We start from the raw sequence: 14912 nt of genomic DNA, 5'->3' as shown, positions 1-14912 counted from the left end.
TATGGTTAGAATGGGAGTGCCGCAGCCTTCTTTCCTGTTTGAGTTTTTTTTTTTAATATTTTATTTATTTATTCATGAGCGACACACAGAGAGAGGCAGAGACATAGGCAAGGGAGAAGCAGGCTCCCTGCGGGGAACCTGATGTGAGACTTGATGCCAGGACCTCGGGACCACAACCTGAGCCAAAGGCAGACGCTTAACCATCCAGGTGCCCCTCCTGTTTGAATTTCTGTTGTGTCCCAGTTCACACACTCTTCCCTGGTGCCCTCACGTACATGGAGTTTCATCTGTTTTAGCCTTATTTTTCTATCGGTCAAGTGGGGATAATGAAGGTATCCATCTCATCGAATTGTTGAGAGAATCCAGTGAGTTAATACACATAATGGGCACAATGTCCAGCACACAGTTGCTACTCAATAAATAGCAGCTCCCGTTGTCTTTTTTTTTTTTTATTTATTCATGATAGTCACACAGAGAGAGACAGAGAGGCAGAGACACAGGCAGAGGGAGAAGCAGGCTCCATGCAGGGAGCCCGACGTGGGATTCGACCCCAGGTCTCCAGGATCGCGCCCCGGGCCAAAGGCAGGCGCCAAACCACTGCGCCACCCAGGGATCCCACTCCCGTTGTCTTTACTGCAGGAGGCTTCCATGGAGAACACTTCAGCCAGAGTAACAGGGGCCACAGCTCTCTTGGTTAACCGCATAGATTCACAGGTCTGATCTCCTGCAATCTAAACCCAGATCTGCCACCGGGAGCAGCAAGGGGACCCTAGGCATGTTGCTGGCCTGTAAAGTGGGGGTAATGACAGTGCCAACCTCATAGGGCTGGCATGAGGATGCACTGGGATAATGATGGGCATGTTTCAGGTCCCATACTTGTGAACTGTATTATCACTTCAGGTGCCCTCGGAAAAGTTCTCCCCTCCCTGGAACTCACTTTCCCTATCTGCAAAGAGGTGGGCTGTGGCTACGGCAATCTCAAAGCTTCTTGCCCGCAAGGACTAACATTTGCCCTTTGCCATTGCCAAGCAAATGAGTTGAGAGTTGGATGCTTGCACCCGTGTCTGCTCCCACCCCAATTCCATCTCTCTTTACCTGTGTCTGTATTCTCTGTCTCTTACCTGTCAACCATTCCCTTTCTCTGACTTCTTTCCCTTAAGGTAGATTCTCTCTCTGTTGTTTCTCTCCATACTATCAGAAGGGTTTGTAGAGCACTAAATAACAACTGTAATAATAATCATTGTTTATTCAGCCTCTTCCCAGTGCCAGGTCCACACTAAGTTCTTTGCATGAATTAACTCATTTAATTCACACAATGCAAGGATTTCTTACTATTGATTAAACAAAAACATATGGAACACCTACTGTGTGCCAGGCCCTGAGGATCCAGCACTGAACAAAACAAAGACCCTTGCCCTCTTGGGACTTATATTCTAGTGAGGAGACAGATGATAAACAGATAAACATATAAATATTTCCAGTGCTACGACGAAAAACAAAGTAAGGTCGGGGAGAAAGTGATGAAGGGAATCAGTTTATGTAGAATAGTTGGGACAGGCTTTCAGGAGCAGGTGACATTGGAGGAGACCTGGCAATGTGAAAGGCAGACAGCCATGTAGAACCAGGAGGGAGGAGGATTCCTGATAGAAGAAGCAGTGAATGCAAAGGCCCTGAGGCAGGACCATGCATGGGAAGTGTTTGTGGAATTTAGGAACACCCAGGAGGCCAGTGTGTCTGGAGAGGAGTGACAGGAAACAGGGAGGGAGATGAGATCAGACAGGGCCCCAGGGGACACATCACACAGCCTTGTGGGCCATAGTGTGAACTTCGGCTTTTATGGAGAAGGGACCATGAAGCACAAGTTTCTGGGCAGAGGAGGGATATTGTCTTAGAGTTTGACAGGATCCTACCAGCAGTAGACAGTGTGTGTGTGTGTGTGTGTGTGTGTGTGTGTGTGTGTGTGTGTGTGTGGCTGGTAGGGGAACAAGAGTGGAGAAAGGTAGATCATCACCTCCTTTTACAGGTGCAGAAATCAATGGAATTTCAAAAAAGTCCAACAACTGGCCCAAGCCCACACAGCTGTTGAACAGCAGAGCCAGGCTAGCATACTAGCTGGAGCTTGATTCACAAGCAGTCCCCCGCCGCCACCCCAGCTGCTCACTCCTCCTGGAGTTCAGTGTACACCTGTAAAATGGAGACACAGCTCAAAAAACAATGTTGCAGGGCTGTCCAGCAACAGAGTAGCTTCAGAGTGGGTTCCATCTCTGGGTTCAGTGGGACTTTTGCTCTGTGACCTTGGGAAGTCATCTGCCTCTCCCCGAGCCTCAGTTTTCACATCTGAGAATTGGGCAGCATTAACCACCGTTTGGGTGTATCGTGGTGGTTAAGAGCACAAGCTTTGTAGTCGGATTTGGCGGGATCCAAGGCCTTGCTCTGCCACTTGCCAGCTCCATGACTTTCGACAATTAACGCCCTTTTTCTAAGCTTGGGTTTACCTCATCTAGAAGATGAAGATCTTAATTCCAAGGGGTAGTTGTAAGGATTAAATGAGATCATGCAGGTAAAGCGCTTAGCACAGCTCCTGGCATCCATCGGGCACTCAATAAATGATCATTATTATTACTGACGGTATCGCCCACACCTCCCCGGTGGGTGAGAGTCTGGGAGAGTGCCTGGTACGCGGTCGGCGTTCGACAAAAGTGAATTCTCTTTTCTGCCTCTCCTGCCCGCCGGCTCCCGGGGGACCCAGGCATTCCGGCCTCCAGCCGCCCCCCCCACGCCGGCCCTCACAAAGGCCCTCATTCATGCCTCGCGCACAAAGCGGCGCATTCACCCGTGTCCCTTGGGCCTCCCGCCCCCGGCCGCCCCCCAAAGCTGGCCATTGGACGCCTCCCCTGCCCGTCAGGCCTGGGTCCTGCCCACGACCGCGCAGCCTGGCTCCGCACTCCGGCGCCGTTCTTTTCCCACGGCTGGCACACTCCGACAACTTCTGATTGGTCCGGTCCACCAGCCGTTCCTCTTGATTGGCGGGCGCGTCCCCCACGGGCGGGGCCGTAGCTTGTCGCAGCGGGCGCCGATTGGCCCCTGCTGCGCTCGTATGGGCGGGGCTTTCCTGACGGACCCGCCCCTCTTTCTCCCCAGGCCGAAGCCTCGGGACGGCCCTGGAAGCCGGTGAGTGCCCGGGGCCCGCTGCCCGCGGGAGGCGGCGGAGCGGGACTGGGCCCGGGGAGGCCGGAGCCTAGGGTCTTCGGATAGGGGCCCCGAAGGCCGGCGCGGGCGGCAGGGGAGAGACGGTGACGCGGCCCCTCACCTTGGGCGCGCAGCGGGACGGCGGCGGGGAGGGGGGCGGGGGGGCGGGGCGTCTACATTCCCCCACCTCTCCCCAACTCAGTTCCAACTGTGTGTAAGGCCGGGTGGAGGTCCTCGATGGAGGCCCCGGGCCCATTCCGCAGACGGGGAAACTGAGGCTTGCTTTGGGACCTTAGACGCTGTAATACCTGAGTCATCGCCTTCAGTCCTCCGCCCCCGGATAACAGTGTCTCTGTTCTCAAGTGTAAAAATCGCAGACTGGAGACAGGGGTCAGGACTGGCAGAGGAAGAGGGGTAGGGAAAGGCATATTTGAGCGCTTAACTTGTATTCGGGCGCTTTTATTTTTACCACTAAATAGTTTAATTGTGTTCACTTAAGGTTATATTGTACCCATTTTACAGAGAGGGGAACACTGCGGCTGGACAGAGGCGGTGACTGCAGGGAGACGGGGTTGAGAATAACACTTTGGAGACCAGCTGTGCGCTGGGTCCCTTAACCTTTTTAATCTCCTAGTAGCTCCCTAAGGAAGGCTGTGGTCCCTATGGCTTAGATGGAGAGGCAGGTTCGAGAGAGTTAAGCAACGAGGAAGAGGAAATTGATCCCTTTGAGGACCCGGGACGCGTTCTCCCTAAATCCGTCTTTAGAATCGCAGCTCTCCCTCTTGACCGTGTGGCCGTCAGCCCATTACCTCCCCTCTTCATGCCTCACTTTCCACGTTGAACAAATGCAGATGCTGCTCGTCCCTATCACATTGGTTTTTGAGATCATTCTATAAATTCAAACCCAGAATGTTGTTCTAGGATCAGAAAAACACTGGCACAGAGTAGGTGCGCTTACCAGTACTTAGTCCTCATTCCACCCAGGAGAAGACTGAAGCTCCGGAGGCCAGAATAACACTTTGTGGTCTTCTTTGGTACTCCTAGTATTCCTTGTGGATTGTGGTGTCCCGTTTCGGGGTTGGGGAAACTGAGGCTCAGAAAGATTAAATGATGTCGTGAGGCGCTGCTTGTTTAAGCACTGGGCTGGGGGGGGGGCAATTTCTCCCAAATTATCTTATTTATTTCCTTGGCCTCAATTCACGGAGAGAAGAGGGAGGCCCAGAAAGCTTGAGCGGGATTCGAACTCCCGGAGTCCTCAGCCCTCTGCGCCACGCGGGTCCTTGACATTTGCCTGCCCGGAGGAGGAGGGGCGCCTGGTGCTGCAGCTGCGGCCGCGGCCCACCCGGCATCAGACTCATCCCCGCCCACCCGCCCCCCTCTCCATCCCCCGGTCCAGGGCCCAGCAGCTCCAGGACCCGCCCCCTTCCCCGAGCCGGCAGGTGCTGGGTGACATCAGAGCCGGGCTCCCTCCGGGTGACGCAACGTGGCCCCGCCCCGCGCTGGACCGCGGAGGTAGTCGCACCTGAGAGCTCAAGCGGCCAGGGCATTCCCGTGCCCCCTCCCCATCTTCCCGATCCCCGCGCTGGCCGGCGGCCCCAGGTAGCTCCGAAGATTCGAGGGTTGAGGGGGCGGCTGGACGCTTGGGTCTCAGGGAAAATGGGGGTTGGGCGCTCAGATTCCTGGATCTGAAGAGGGGAGCTGGGGGCCAGGAACCCTAGGTCTGAGTGAGGACAGCATTGGTAGCCTGGACTCCTAGGTCTTGAGGGAGAAAGGCACTGGGTACAAGACACTGGGTTTGTGGGCCTGGACACCTTGTTCTGGGAGAGGAGGGGCTGGGGGCCTGGATTCCTGGTTCTGGGAGAGGAGGGGCTGGGGGCCTGGACTCCTGGTCCTGGGGGAGGAGGGGCTGGGGGCCTGGATTCCTGGTCCTGGGGGAGGAGGGGGCTGGGGGCCTGGACTCCTGGTCCTGGGGGAGGAGGGGCTGGGGGCCTGGACTCCTGGGTCTAAGGGAGGAGGGGGCTGGGGCCTCTCACTCCTGGGTCTGAGGGAGGAAGGGGCTGGGGGCTTGGATTCCTGGGTCTGAGTGGGGAGAGGCTGGAGGCCTAGGTCTGAGGGAGGAGGGACCTGGGCACCTGGACTGCTGAGTCTAGGGGGTGAGGGGGCTGGGGACAGGACTCCCTGGTCTGAGGAAGGAGGGGGCTAGGAACTCCCACTCCTGGGTCTGAGGGAGGAAGGGCTAGGGGCTCCCACTCCTGGGTCTGAGGGAGGAGGGACTGGGGCCCAGATTTCCGGGTCTGGCCATGGAGGGGACTCTTGAATACTAGCACTAGGCTGAGGTCAGAGGGCTGGATGCCAAGGGCCCGGCCCCTGCCCCAGGGGCGGATCCCTGGCTCCTTTTTCTTTTCCAGCACAGCAGCCTCTGCCCCTCCCAGGGCAGGTGAAAGCACCTGCCCTGGTGACGGTAATGAGCCCCGGCAGAGGTGTGTTCCTACGGGCTAAGGAGGGCGGGGCTGCTGGAGGGGCTCAGCCATTTGAAGCAGAGGCCTGCAGGCCCTCCCTGTCAGGCCTGTGGTCAGTCCTCAGGCTTTGGATGTGCCATCATCCTCACCTCTAGCCTGGCTGCAGTGAGGTGAGAGAGCCCTCTGGGCTCATGGGTCCAAGGGAGGAGGGATTGGGGGTCCAGACTCCTGGCGCTAGGGAGGGGAGGCAGAGGACCAGATGATTGCAAAAATTCTCAAACCTTTCCTGGTCAAAGGTCCAGGGCTGCAGGGGTGGGGGGAGTGGGTGGGGTGGAGTGAGGGTTGGGGCAAAGTCCCAGCGATGGGGCTTGGCTCTGGGTGGATCAGTGCCACACTGGAGGCCGGGGCTTAGCATTGGCACGTGGGGGCCTGGGGACTGGGGGGGATTAGAACTCTGCTGCTTGAGGGCTGGGGCCATTCGTGTGAGTCCTGAGAGCACCACACCTCCAGGATCAAGGCTGCCAGTTTGGGGGTCTATGTTGGGGGTCTGGGTGGAGGTGGGAGGTGTGGTCTGGAGCCGAGTTTCCAGGTGGGAGAGGCTCTGAGTGAAAGGCAAGGGCCTGATGGGACCGATGTGGGGAGGCCTCAAGGGGAGGTGGGTGTTTGGAGGGACCTCTCCGGGGATATATTGGAGGTGGGGGCCCTGGAGGGCAGAGGCAGAAACATTGGGGTAGAGGTGGCGAATATCCAGGCCTTCCTGTGCCTGGTGTGGTGGGGCAGTGAGGAGGACTCTGAGGTGCAGGGAGAGAATAGAGACAGACTCTTTGGCAACAGGGCACAATGAGGAACGGGGTTGTGTTCTTCCTGAAGGCACTCAGACTACCCTGGAATCGCTGTGGTCTGTTCACTGCTGGTCTGTGGGCCCTTTGAGGGTGCGGAGGGGTCTAGCACATTCTCGATCACCCAGTGTCTCCATTCCAGCACATCGGTCACACTGGGCTGTGGCCAGCTGACACCCCAGCTGGTCACCCCCAGACCAGGAGCGCCTCAAGGCAAGGCCCCCTCTGAAGCATCTCTGGGTCCCCAGAATCACTCTAGGCAGAGGCTGGTATCTGAACAGCCCCGTGGAATGTTGGATGAATGCGGAAGTAAATGAATGGGGGCTGTTCTCCCCATCATAAAGAAAAGGAAGCTGGGTTGCAGGGAAGGAATGAACTGATAACTAAGGCATGAGATTGGAGTGTTTTGTTCTGCAGTTGTGGGGTAGACTGGAAATGGTCAAGGAACCTGAGTGACAGAAATTAGACTGACACCTTCCTAGGGCTCACATCTCAGAGCTTGACATCCCCATCATGACCCAGTCTGGCCCTCTTGGTCTCCAATGTAACTTCACCTACCACCTCACGATGCCATGGACACGGGGGCACATTCTTGCCTCAGGGCCTTTGCACTGGCTGCTCTCTCAGCCTGGAATGCTTTACCTCTCAACATTCCCATGGCTCACTCCCTTCATCTCCCTCACGTCTTTATTCAAATACCACATCAGAGAAGCCTGCCCTGGCCACCCCAATTAAAATTGCAGCACCCCTCAATCCTAACATCCCCTGCCCCCTCCTTTATTTTTCTCCTTGGCATTTATCACTTTTAACATACTATATAATTTACTTATTTATCTTTTTATCTGGCTCCTGGGATGACAGCAGCGCTATCCAGTAGAAATATAACGCAAGCCAAATGTGTAATTTAAAATGCCACAGTAAAAGTGGAAAAAACTCAAAAGGAACAAGTGTTGTTAATGTTAATGATATATTTTATTGAACCCAGCATATTCAAAATAACTATCATTGGCATGTATCAATCATCACATATAAAAAAATACTAATGAGTTTTTTGTTGTACGAAGTCTTTTGAAATCTGGTGTGGTGCTTAGAAGCCCATCTCAGTTTGGACTCTCCATTTCAAGTGCTCAGTAGCTGTGTAGGGTAGTGGTTCCCAAGCTGGCAGCACTGGGCTGGCAGGTAAATGTGTTTGTAGGCAAGGGTTTTTTGCTGGCTTGTTCTTGGATGCATGGCCAATGCCTTGCCTGGCTGGGCCAGGCTTATTAGAGAATTATTGAATGAATGAATGAATGAATGAATGAATGAGTGAAATTAGTAAAGGAGATCCATGGGCCCATTTTGCAGATGTGTTGAAAGAGGTCTGGCGAAGAAAAGCTGCGGGGACTGATGAGGGGGATCTGGGCTGGGGACAGAGCCCCACCTGACCTGCACCCTTCTCTCCCCTTGCAGACCATGGCCGCAGCGACCTTGTCGGTGCCTGGGCGGAAGGTGGCCCCCAGGCCCAGCCCAGTGCCGGAGGCCGCCCAGCCCTACCTGTTCACGCCCAGTGGGCCAGGCATGGGGGGCGCGCCCGGGGGCGCAGGCACCTCGCCGCAGGTGGAGTGGACGGCGCGGCGCCTGGTGTGGGTGCCTTCGGAGCTACACGGGTTCGAGGCGGCGGCGCTGCGGCACGAGGGCGAGGAGGAGGCCGAAGTGGAGCTGGCGGAGAGCGGGCGGCGGCTGCGGCTGCCGCGGGACCAAATCCAGCGCATGAACCCGCCCAAGTTCAGCAAAGCAGAGGACATGGCAGAGCTCACCTGCCTCAACGAGGCCTCGGTGCTGCACAACCTCCGTGAGCGGTACTACTCGGGCCTCATCTATGTGAGTGGCGGTGCCCCGGAGGCCATGGCCAGGGGTGGGGAGCTGGGGGTCTGTCCCCACCTTGAGTGGCCTCAGACATTCTCTACTTTGTATCCCGGGTCATGCGACCGTTCCTACACTTAGTTGCCAAATTATAGATTATTGGGTTGCCCAAACTGCCTTGGGCCCCATTGAGGGCTATCCCAGAATATTATACTGTAGATGCTGTGCACCTTATTATTTTCCCTAAAGTGTAAAAAATCCCAGATTTCCAAATAGGACACATCCAGAGGGTTTTGAGAAAGGGATATGGGTCTGCCATAATAATTAATAACAACCACCGAGTGTGGAAAACTGCTCGCCAGGCTCTGTGCTAAATGCCTTCCATGTATTAATTCACTTCCTCTCACTTTACACAGAGTAGAGCCTGTGATTAGCCTCGTTTAATCTAAAAGGAAACTGAGTCCCGGAGAGGTTTTGTAACAATAAACAGTGACATTTATTAAGCAGACACTAGGCACTTGTAAATATATTGTTTTTATACATTTTCTCAATTATAAAGCATTTTGTACCCATTTTACAGATTGGAAAAAACCCGGAGGCACTGAAAGGCCAAGTTCCTTGACTGAGTTTACCCAGTGGGTCATGGTGGACCTGGGTGGTCTGGCTGTAGGTGCCATCCATCTGCTGTGGCATCTCTCAGGATAAAGATGGGATTGATGCTAGTGAGGTTGACTACAGTGATGTCGTGCCTATTGAGCATTTAGGATCTCTCGCATTATTTAATCTTTACAGCAAACAAGTAGAATAGTGAAGGCAGTGGTTCGCAAGCCCGTCTTTGCGAGTTAGAATCACCTGGGGGATTTTTTTTTTTAACATATTAGCTCCCGGGCCCCACCCTACCCGTTAAAACAGATTTCTGGGGCTGTGACGTGGACAATGGTATTTTTAATAAGCTTCCAGGGTGGTTCTAATGGGCAGCCAGAGCGTTATTAGCACAAACAGGATTAAAGGGATTGACAAAGAATGTAGACAATAATAACGAAAAATAATAATAATGGTGGTGAGCAAATATTTATTGAGCACTTACCGTGTGCCAAGTACTGTTCTAAGTGCTGAGTGTGGGTTATCAGCGCACCTCTGGGCTGGAGACTGTTGTTATCACCTGATGTTCAGGAATGTCAAGTGACTTGGGTCCTGGCTCACACAGATAGGAAGGAGTCAGGGTGGGATTTGAACCCAGACAGGTGGCCTCAGAGTGCTACTCGAAACAGCAAGCTTAGAGGGCTGGGGTCTCACCACCTCGAGCTGGCTCCCTCACCAAGAAAAATTTCTTGCTAACACCCTCAAAAGAAAAGTACTAGTTTTATATTTTATATTTGGAAAAAAAATGACAAAACTTTTATACATTGAAATCAATGATGAGATGTACCAATTTAAAAATAAATAAAGTGGCCCCAATATTGCCACTCTGTTAAGGGTTGCAGATCACAAGCTCAGTATATTTTTGTGAAGTCTGACTCCCGTTTGGGAAGGAGGACACAAAGGCTGTGAGAACCAGTGGCTGGCTCGGGGCCCCTCAACTGGAGGAGGCGGTTGTGGGATTGGAATCGAGGGCTGTCTGACCCTGGATGCGGTTGGCACGCTCCCCAGGCTGCACTGGCCCCTGCTGAGTTCTCGCTTGCTTTTTTTGCAAGCCCTGGGAAAGAGACCTCTGCCCAAGCCACTCCCCTGGATCTCAAATGGAAGTGCGATGGAAGATTCCAGAAGACTAGATGGGAAGCTAATTGGATCTTAATAATAATCATTAGTACTTAGTGAGTGCCTGCTTTCTCTGTCAGGTGCTGTCCTGAATTTCCTGGTGTGATCTTGCTGACACCCCCCCCTCAATCCTAACCTTGGGGTGGTGAAGCCATTGGCCCAGCCTTGGGGTGGTGAAGCCATTGGCCCAGCAGTAGTTAACATCTCGTGTTAAGCACGCACCATGTTCCAGGGCCCTTGCCTGCCCCATACGTGCAACATGACGGTTCCCAGCCATCCTATGTGGAAGTGCTGTTCCTGTCCGTCCCCGTTTGATGAGAAAGCGAGATCCAGAAAGCTCAAGGGTGCTTGCTCGAGCCACCAGCCAGAAAATATTAGAGATGTGATCCGGCTCCACCCTGCTAGTGTGCTTTAGAGACATTTGTTGGACTGGCTGACTGGTGATGGGGGAAGGCAGCGTTGCCCAGTGGAAAGTAGAAAGAAACCCAGTTTCTGCCGTCAATGTGCTATTTGGCCTGGTGTCTTGGTCCCTTTGCCTGGATGCTTTGGGCAGGAGGGGAACCTGTCTTGTTGAGCACACACTGTGCTCCCGGCCCTGGGAGGCACCAGAAGGTGCACTGTGGCAGCTCACTCAGAATCTTTCTAGATGGTCAGGGTCAAAAGCCCATGTTCCGGGGCCGGGGACTGAGGCTCAGCGAGGGCAGATCCCTGGTGCGAGTCACACACCAGCTGGAAACCCAGGCTCATGTGGCTTTGAAGCCTGAGCGAGCTTTTAGTGCCCATTTGGGATGGGTAAAAGGAGAGTCTCAGGTCCCATACTTGGAGTACCTTTTAAGGGCCCCGCCTTGGGCTGGCTGGTTTTTATTCATTATCTTCCTTAATCCCCACAGCCTCTGTAATGAGGTGGGGAGGAAACTGAGACTGTGGAGAGAGTCACTGGGCTGGGCAGCTGCTCCAGACCCTTCCAACTGGGTGTCCCCAGCTATGCCCCCTCCACTCAGGTGTCCCCAACCCTCTCTGCGTGCACCAGCCTCTGCCCTTTGCACCCTGGCCTTGGCAGCCAGCTCAGGTTGCCATTGGGCGGTGGGGGGGAGGGGGTGTCCTCCTGGCAACAAGGGGGCTGAGGTGGGAGGGTGGCTTGGGGAGTGGGTTCCCCCGCCAGCCAGGAGTGGGGGCCGGGGCGCCAGCAGCCATGAGATACCCTCCCAGGGAATGTGGTCCGGCTGCCCCGCCCTCTGCCAGCCAGGAGCTCCTGGGAGCAGCTCTTCGAGGCAGGGAGGGCAGACACCCAGCAAACCGGTTGTTCTGCTCCTGGCCCGGCCACCCACCCTCCCACCGTTAAAAGGTTGGCACCTGGGAGCTGGGCAGCCTGTGGTGGCCACACCCTGCTCTGCTTGAGAAGCGCAAGCTGTCTGGGGAGCTTAAAGCAGTCCTGCTACGAACCCACCAAGTAGCTGGCTAGCTGGCTGCATAGCCCAGTGGTTTAACAGTTAACTAGTGAAGCCAGTAAGCCTCTAACTCTTTGGCTAGTTTCACTAGCCAGTTCCAGCTAGCTGAGCCGGTTAGCTCTCTGGGTTGGCTTAGCTGGATGGGCAACTAGCTCTCTAGCGATCCTCCTGTCTCTGTGGCTTGAGTGCCTCCCGTCTACCTGATGCTCCGTGTGAGCTGGAAGGGCTCTTCACCTGTGCCAGGGTCCTGAGCCCGGGCCCATCAGGTGTGAGGTTGAATTCAGGGAGTCTGTAAATTTGGATGCAAGAAAAATGGCATCTTTATTTTCATACAGCTTGATCCTGAAATGTAGCATTTTCTCCAATAGGAGTGTAAGCAGGGCCTGTGACTCTTTTTTGGTAGAAACTACAGATTTGTTCCTGTCATATTTCAGCGGCAGACACTGTGATATCTTCTGTACATTCAAGCAAATACATACAAATATTCCTCTTCCGCCTCATTCAGCGCAAACAGTCCTCACCTTGTTTTCTGTATTCAGTAATGCTTTGGAAAGAATTCCAGATCCGTACACCGCAAGTATCATAGGAATCCATTGTAAGAACATGCATGCAGGTCATTTCCAGACTTCTGCCATTATAAAGAGTGCTGCAGCAGATGAGCTTGCACAGGGTCATTTTATGTGTATGTGTGTTCAGGTGGTAATGGGCTATGACCCAAGTCTGGCTTGCTTCAAAGGCCGCGTTCTCTATCAGGGTGAATTCTTATCCTTATAGCACATTTGTGCAATTTCAATAGATTCTCTTCTACCATCAGCCTGAAAGCCTTTGTAAAAAATGGTCAAGTCTACATTGTCATGATATGAATGGCAGCCACTTTGATGGATGTTATTGTGCAGTGCACAACCTACCCAGCTGTACACAGCAGTCCCATGCTACCCTATGGGCCTCAGACAGCCAGCTGAGGCCCTCTTTTTTCTTGCCCACTGCAGACGTACTCTGGCCTTTTCTGTGTGGTTATCAATCCGTACAAGCAGCTTCCCATCTATACAGAGGCCATTGTGGAGATGTACCGGGGCAAGAAGCGCCATGAAGTGCCACCCCACGTGTATGCGGTGACCGAGGGGGCCTACCGAAGCATGCTCCAGGGTGAGTGTGGCGCTGGGACTGCTGGATATGTCTCTTTGGGGTGGGGAGGGGCAGCCTGGAGGGTCATGATAAGATGACGATAAAGGATTTCAGACTCTCTGAGTCTTCATGGGGCAGGAGGAAGCACAAATATAGGGCTGAGTGGACAAGCTCTGGGTCCTACCAGACAGGCCCCATTTTGCCTTTGTGTTCACCTCTTCTCTCAACAGTATCATTTGGGAGCCATTGCTTCTGCAAAATTTTCTTTTGAGACAGTAATTTCTCGTGTTCGTTCATTTAACATTTATGTTGTTGACATGATCCACATTGTCATGGAATTAATCAGTCCCTTAGATGATGGGCAATGTGGGGTCACTGTGTATAGCTGGGCGGGTTTCACAAGAATGTCCAGACAAAATTACATAATTCACATCTACTACATATAATCTAATTGCTATAAATTATTAGATATATATTTTAATATTTTGTTTATATTAAAAAGCATATTAAATATTTAAGAATGCATGTCTTACCATCATATGATATATAATAGTATGCAGCAATATATTTATATGGTATGTATTATACTTCTATCACAGATCATATGCTATAGCTCTATTGTAGGTTCTTTTTAAAAAAATTTTATTTATTCATGAGAGACACAGAGAGAGAGGCAGAGACATAGGCAGAGGGAGAAGCAGGCTCCCTGCAGGAAGCCCAATGTGGGACTAGATCCCAGGACCCTGGGATCACGGCCTGAGCCAAAGGCAGATGCTCAACCACTGAACTGCCCAGGCACCCCTATTGTGGGTTCTAATGATGCATTTATATTGCATAATGCAGCGGTTCTCAGAGTGTGGTGAGAATCAGCATCCCTGGGAACTTGTCAGAAATGCGAACCTGGGCCCCACTCCAGACCTGCTAAGTCAGAGAAACTCTGGGGGTTTTACAAGCTCCCCGGGCTCCCTTTGGAGATCCTAATGCTGGCCCCAGGTTCGAGAACCACTGATATAATATCCAATATATCATACACTTGCATTGTGTAGTAGAACACATTTATAGGCAACGTTTTTGTATTCACATTATGAATTTATATTTGATCATTGGTCACACTTATTTCCTTCGGTTACATAATCTAATTTGTTATATACTTATTTCTGCAATAATTTTTAGCCATTATTATATATTAGTTACTATACCTTAAGAATAAATAAATGTACGATAAAGCTGAGGTGAGTGGCTACTCTGTGCCAAGCACTTTTCATGAGTTGACATGTTTAACCTCAGAATGAGTGACCTCGTAAAGTAGATGTGCTCATTATCCCTGGTTTCCAGATGGGGAAACTGAGGCACAGAGTAGTGAAGGCATTGTCTACAGTCATACTGGTGGGTGGGTGGCTGAGATGGGACTTGAACCCAGAGCCCCCAACCTCCGCCTCCCTGTATTTAGGGAGTGTGTGTTACATCCTCACCCTGGGCTGGGTGTTGTGGGTTTTGCTGTTGTGACCCACCTGCTCCACCCCAGCTCAGCTTCTTGCTTGCTGTGTGATGCTGGCACAGCAGCTGTCCCTCTCTGAGTCTGTTTTCTCAAGTGTAAAATGGAGATGATGAACCTCAGCTAAACAGAATGTGATTCATTCAACCAGTTACAATTTGAGTCCATACTATGTGCCACTTCATGCTGGATGTGAGAGATTCCAAGATGCAAGAGGGAGATCCTTCTTTAACACCAAACAGGCCACAAAACAGCATTATAGTATATAAAAACTTTTTTGGACGTTCTCTGAGTTCTGACTACAGCCCTATAAGGCTGTTTGAGCTCTGTTTTTTTTTTTTAGCTCTGTTTTTGAGATGGAGAAACTGAGGCACAGAATATCTCAGAGACAGGCCCAAGGTCACACAGCAAGACAGAGGGGGTGCTGGGCCTTGAACCCACGTCCATATGGCTCCCAAACCATCTGGCTCTCCCTTGGGCTTAAAACCACCTGGAGGCCTCCTGCCCCATTTAAAAACTGTCCAGAAAAAAAAAATAAAATAAAAAAATAAAAACTGTCCAGATTTTTTTTAAAAGATTTATTTATTTGAGGTGGGGGAGGGGCGGGGCAGGGCAGAGGGGGAGAGAGAGAGAGAGAGAGAGAGAGAGAGAGAGAGAGAGAAACTCTCACGCAGACTCCCTGGTGAGCATGGAGCCTGACATGGGGCTCAATCTCACGACCTCAAGATCATGACCTGAACCAAAATCTAGTTGCACA

General features: G+C 52.4%; 1 protein-coding gene across 6 annotated transcripts in view; it reads left to right on the top strand.

Annotated features, from left to right (window-relative positions):
* Positions 1-14912, top strand: part of MYH14 (myosin heavy chain 14) — a 99880-nt gene that overhangs the window by 9711 nt on the left and 75257 nt on the right. For 3 of the 6 annotated variants that reach the window (XM_055310862.1, XM_055310857.1, XM_055310858.1), the window contains exons 2-3: positions 7937-8347; positions 12525-12681. In XM_055310862.1, the coding sequence (XP_055166837.1) occupies positions 7940-8347; positions 12525-12681 (565 nt within the window). In that variant the 5' untranslated portion in view covers positions 7937-7939. Of the gene's footprint in view, positions 1-3121; positions 3172-4672; positions 4789-5612; positions 5819-7936; positions 8348-12524; positions 12682-14912 lie in introns of those variants that run through there. The other 3 variants (XM_055310861.1, XM_055310859.1, XM_055310860.1) reach the window with 3 other exon arrangements.

Source organism: Nyctereutes procyonoides, unplaced genomic scaffold (assembly GCF_905146905.1).
Source record: "Nyctereutes procyonoides isolate TBG_1078 unplaced genomic scaffold, NYPRO_anot_genome, whole genome shotgun sequence".
Classification (NCBI taxonomy): domain Eukaryota; kingdom Metazoa; phylum Chordata; class Mammalia; order Carnivora; family Canidae; genus Nyctereutes; species Nyctereutes procyonoides.
Note: the sequence above shows the minus strand (reverse complement) of the source record. Positions and strands in the feature narration are given on the sequence as shown.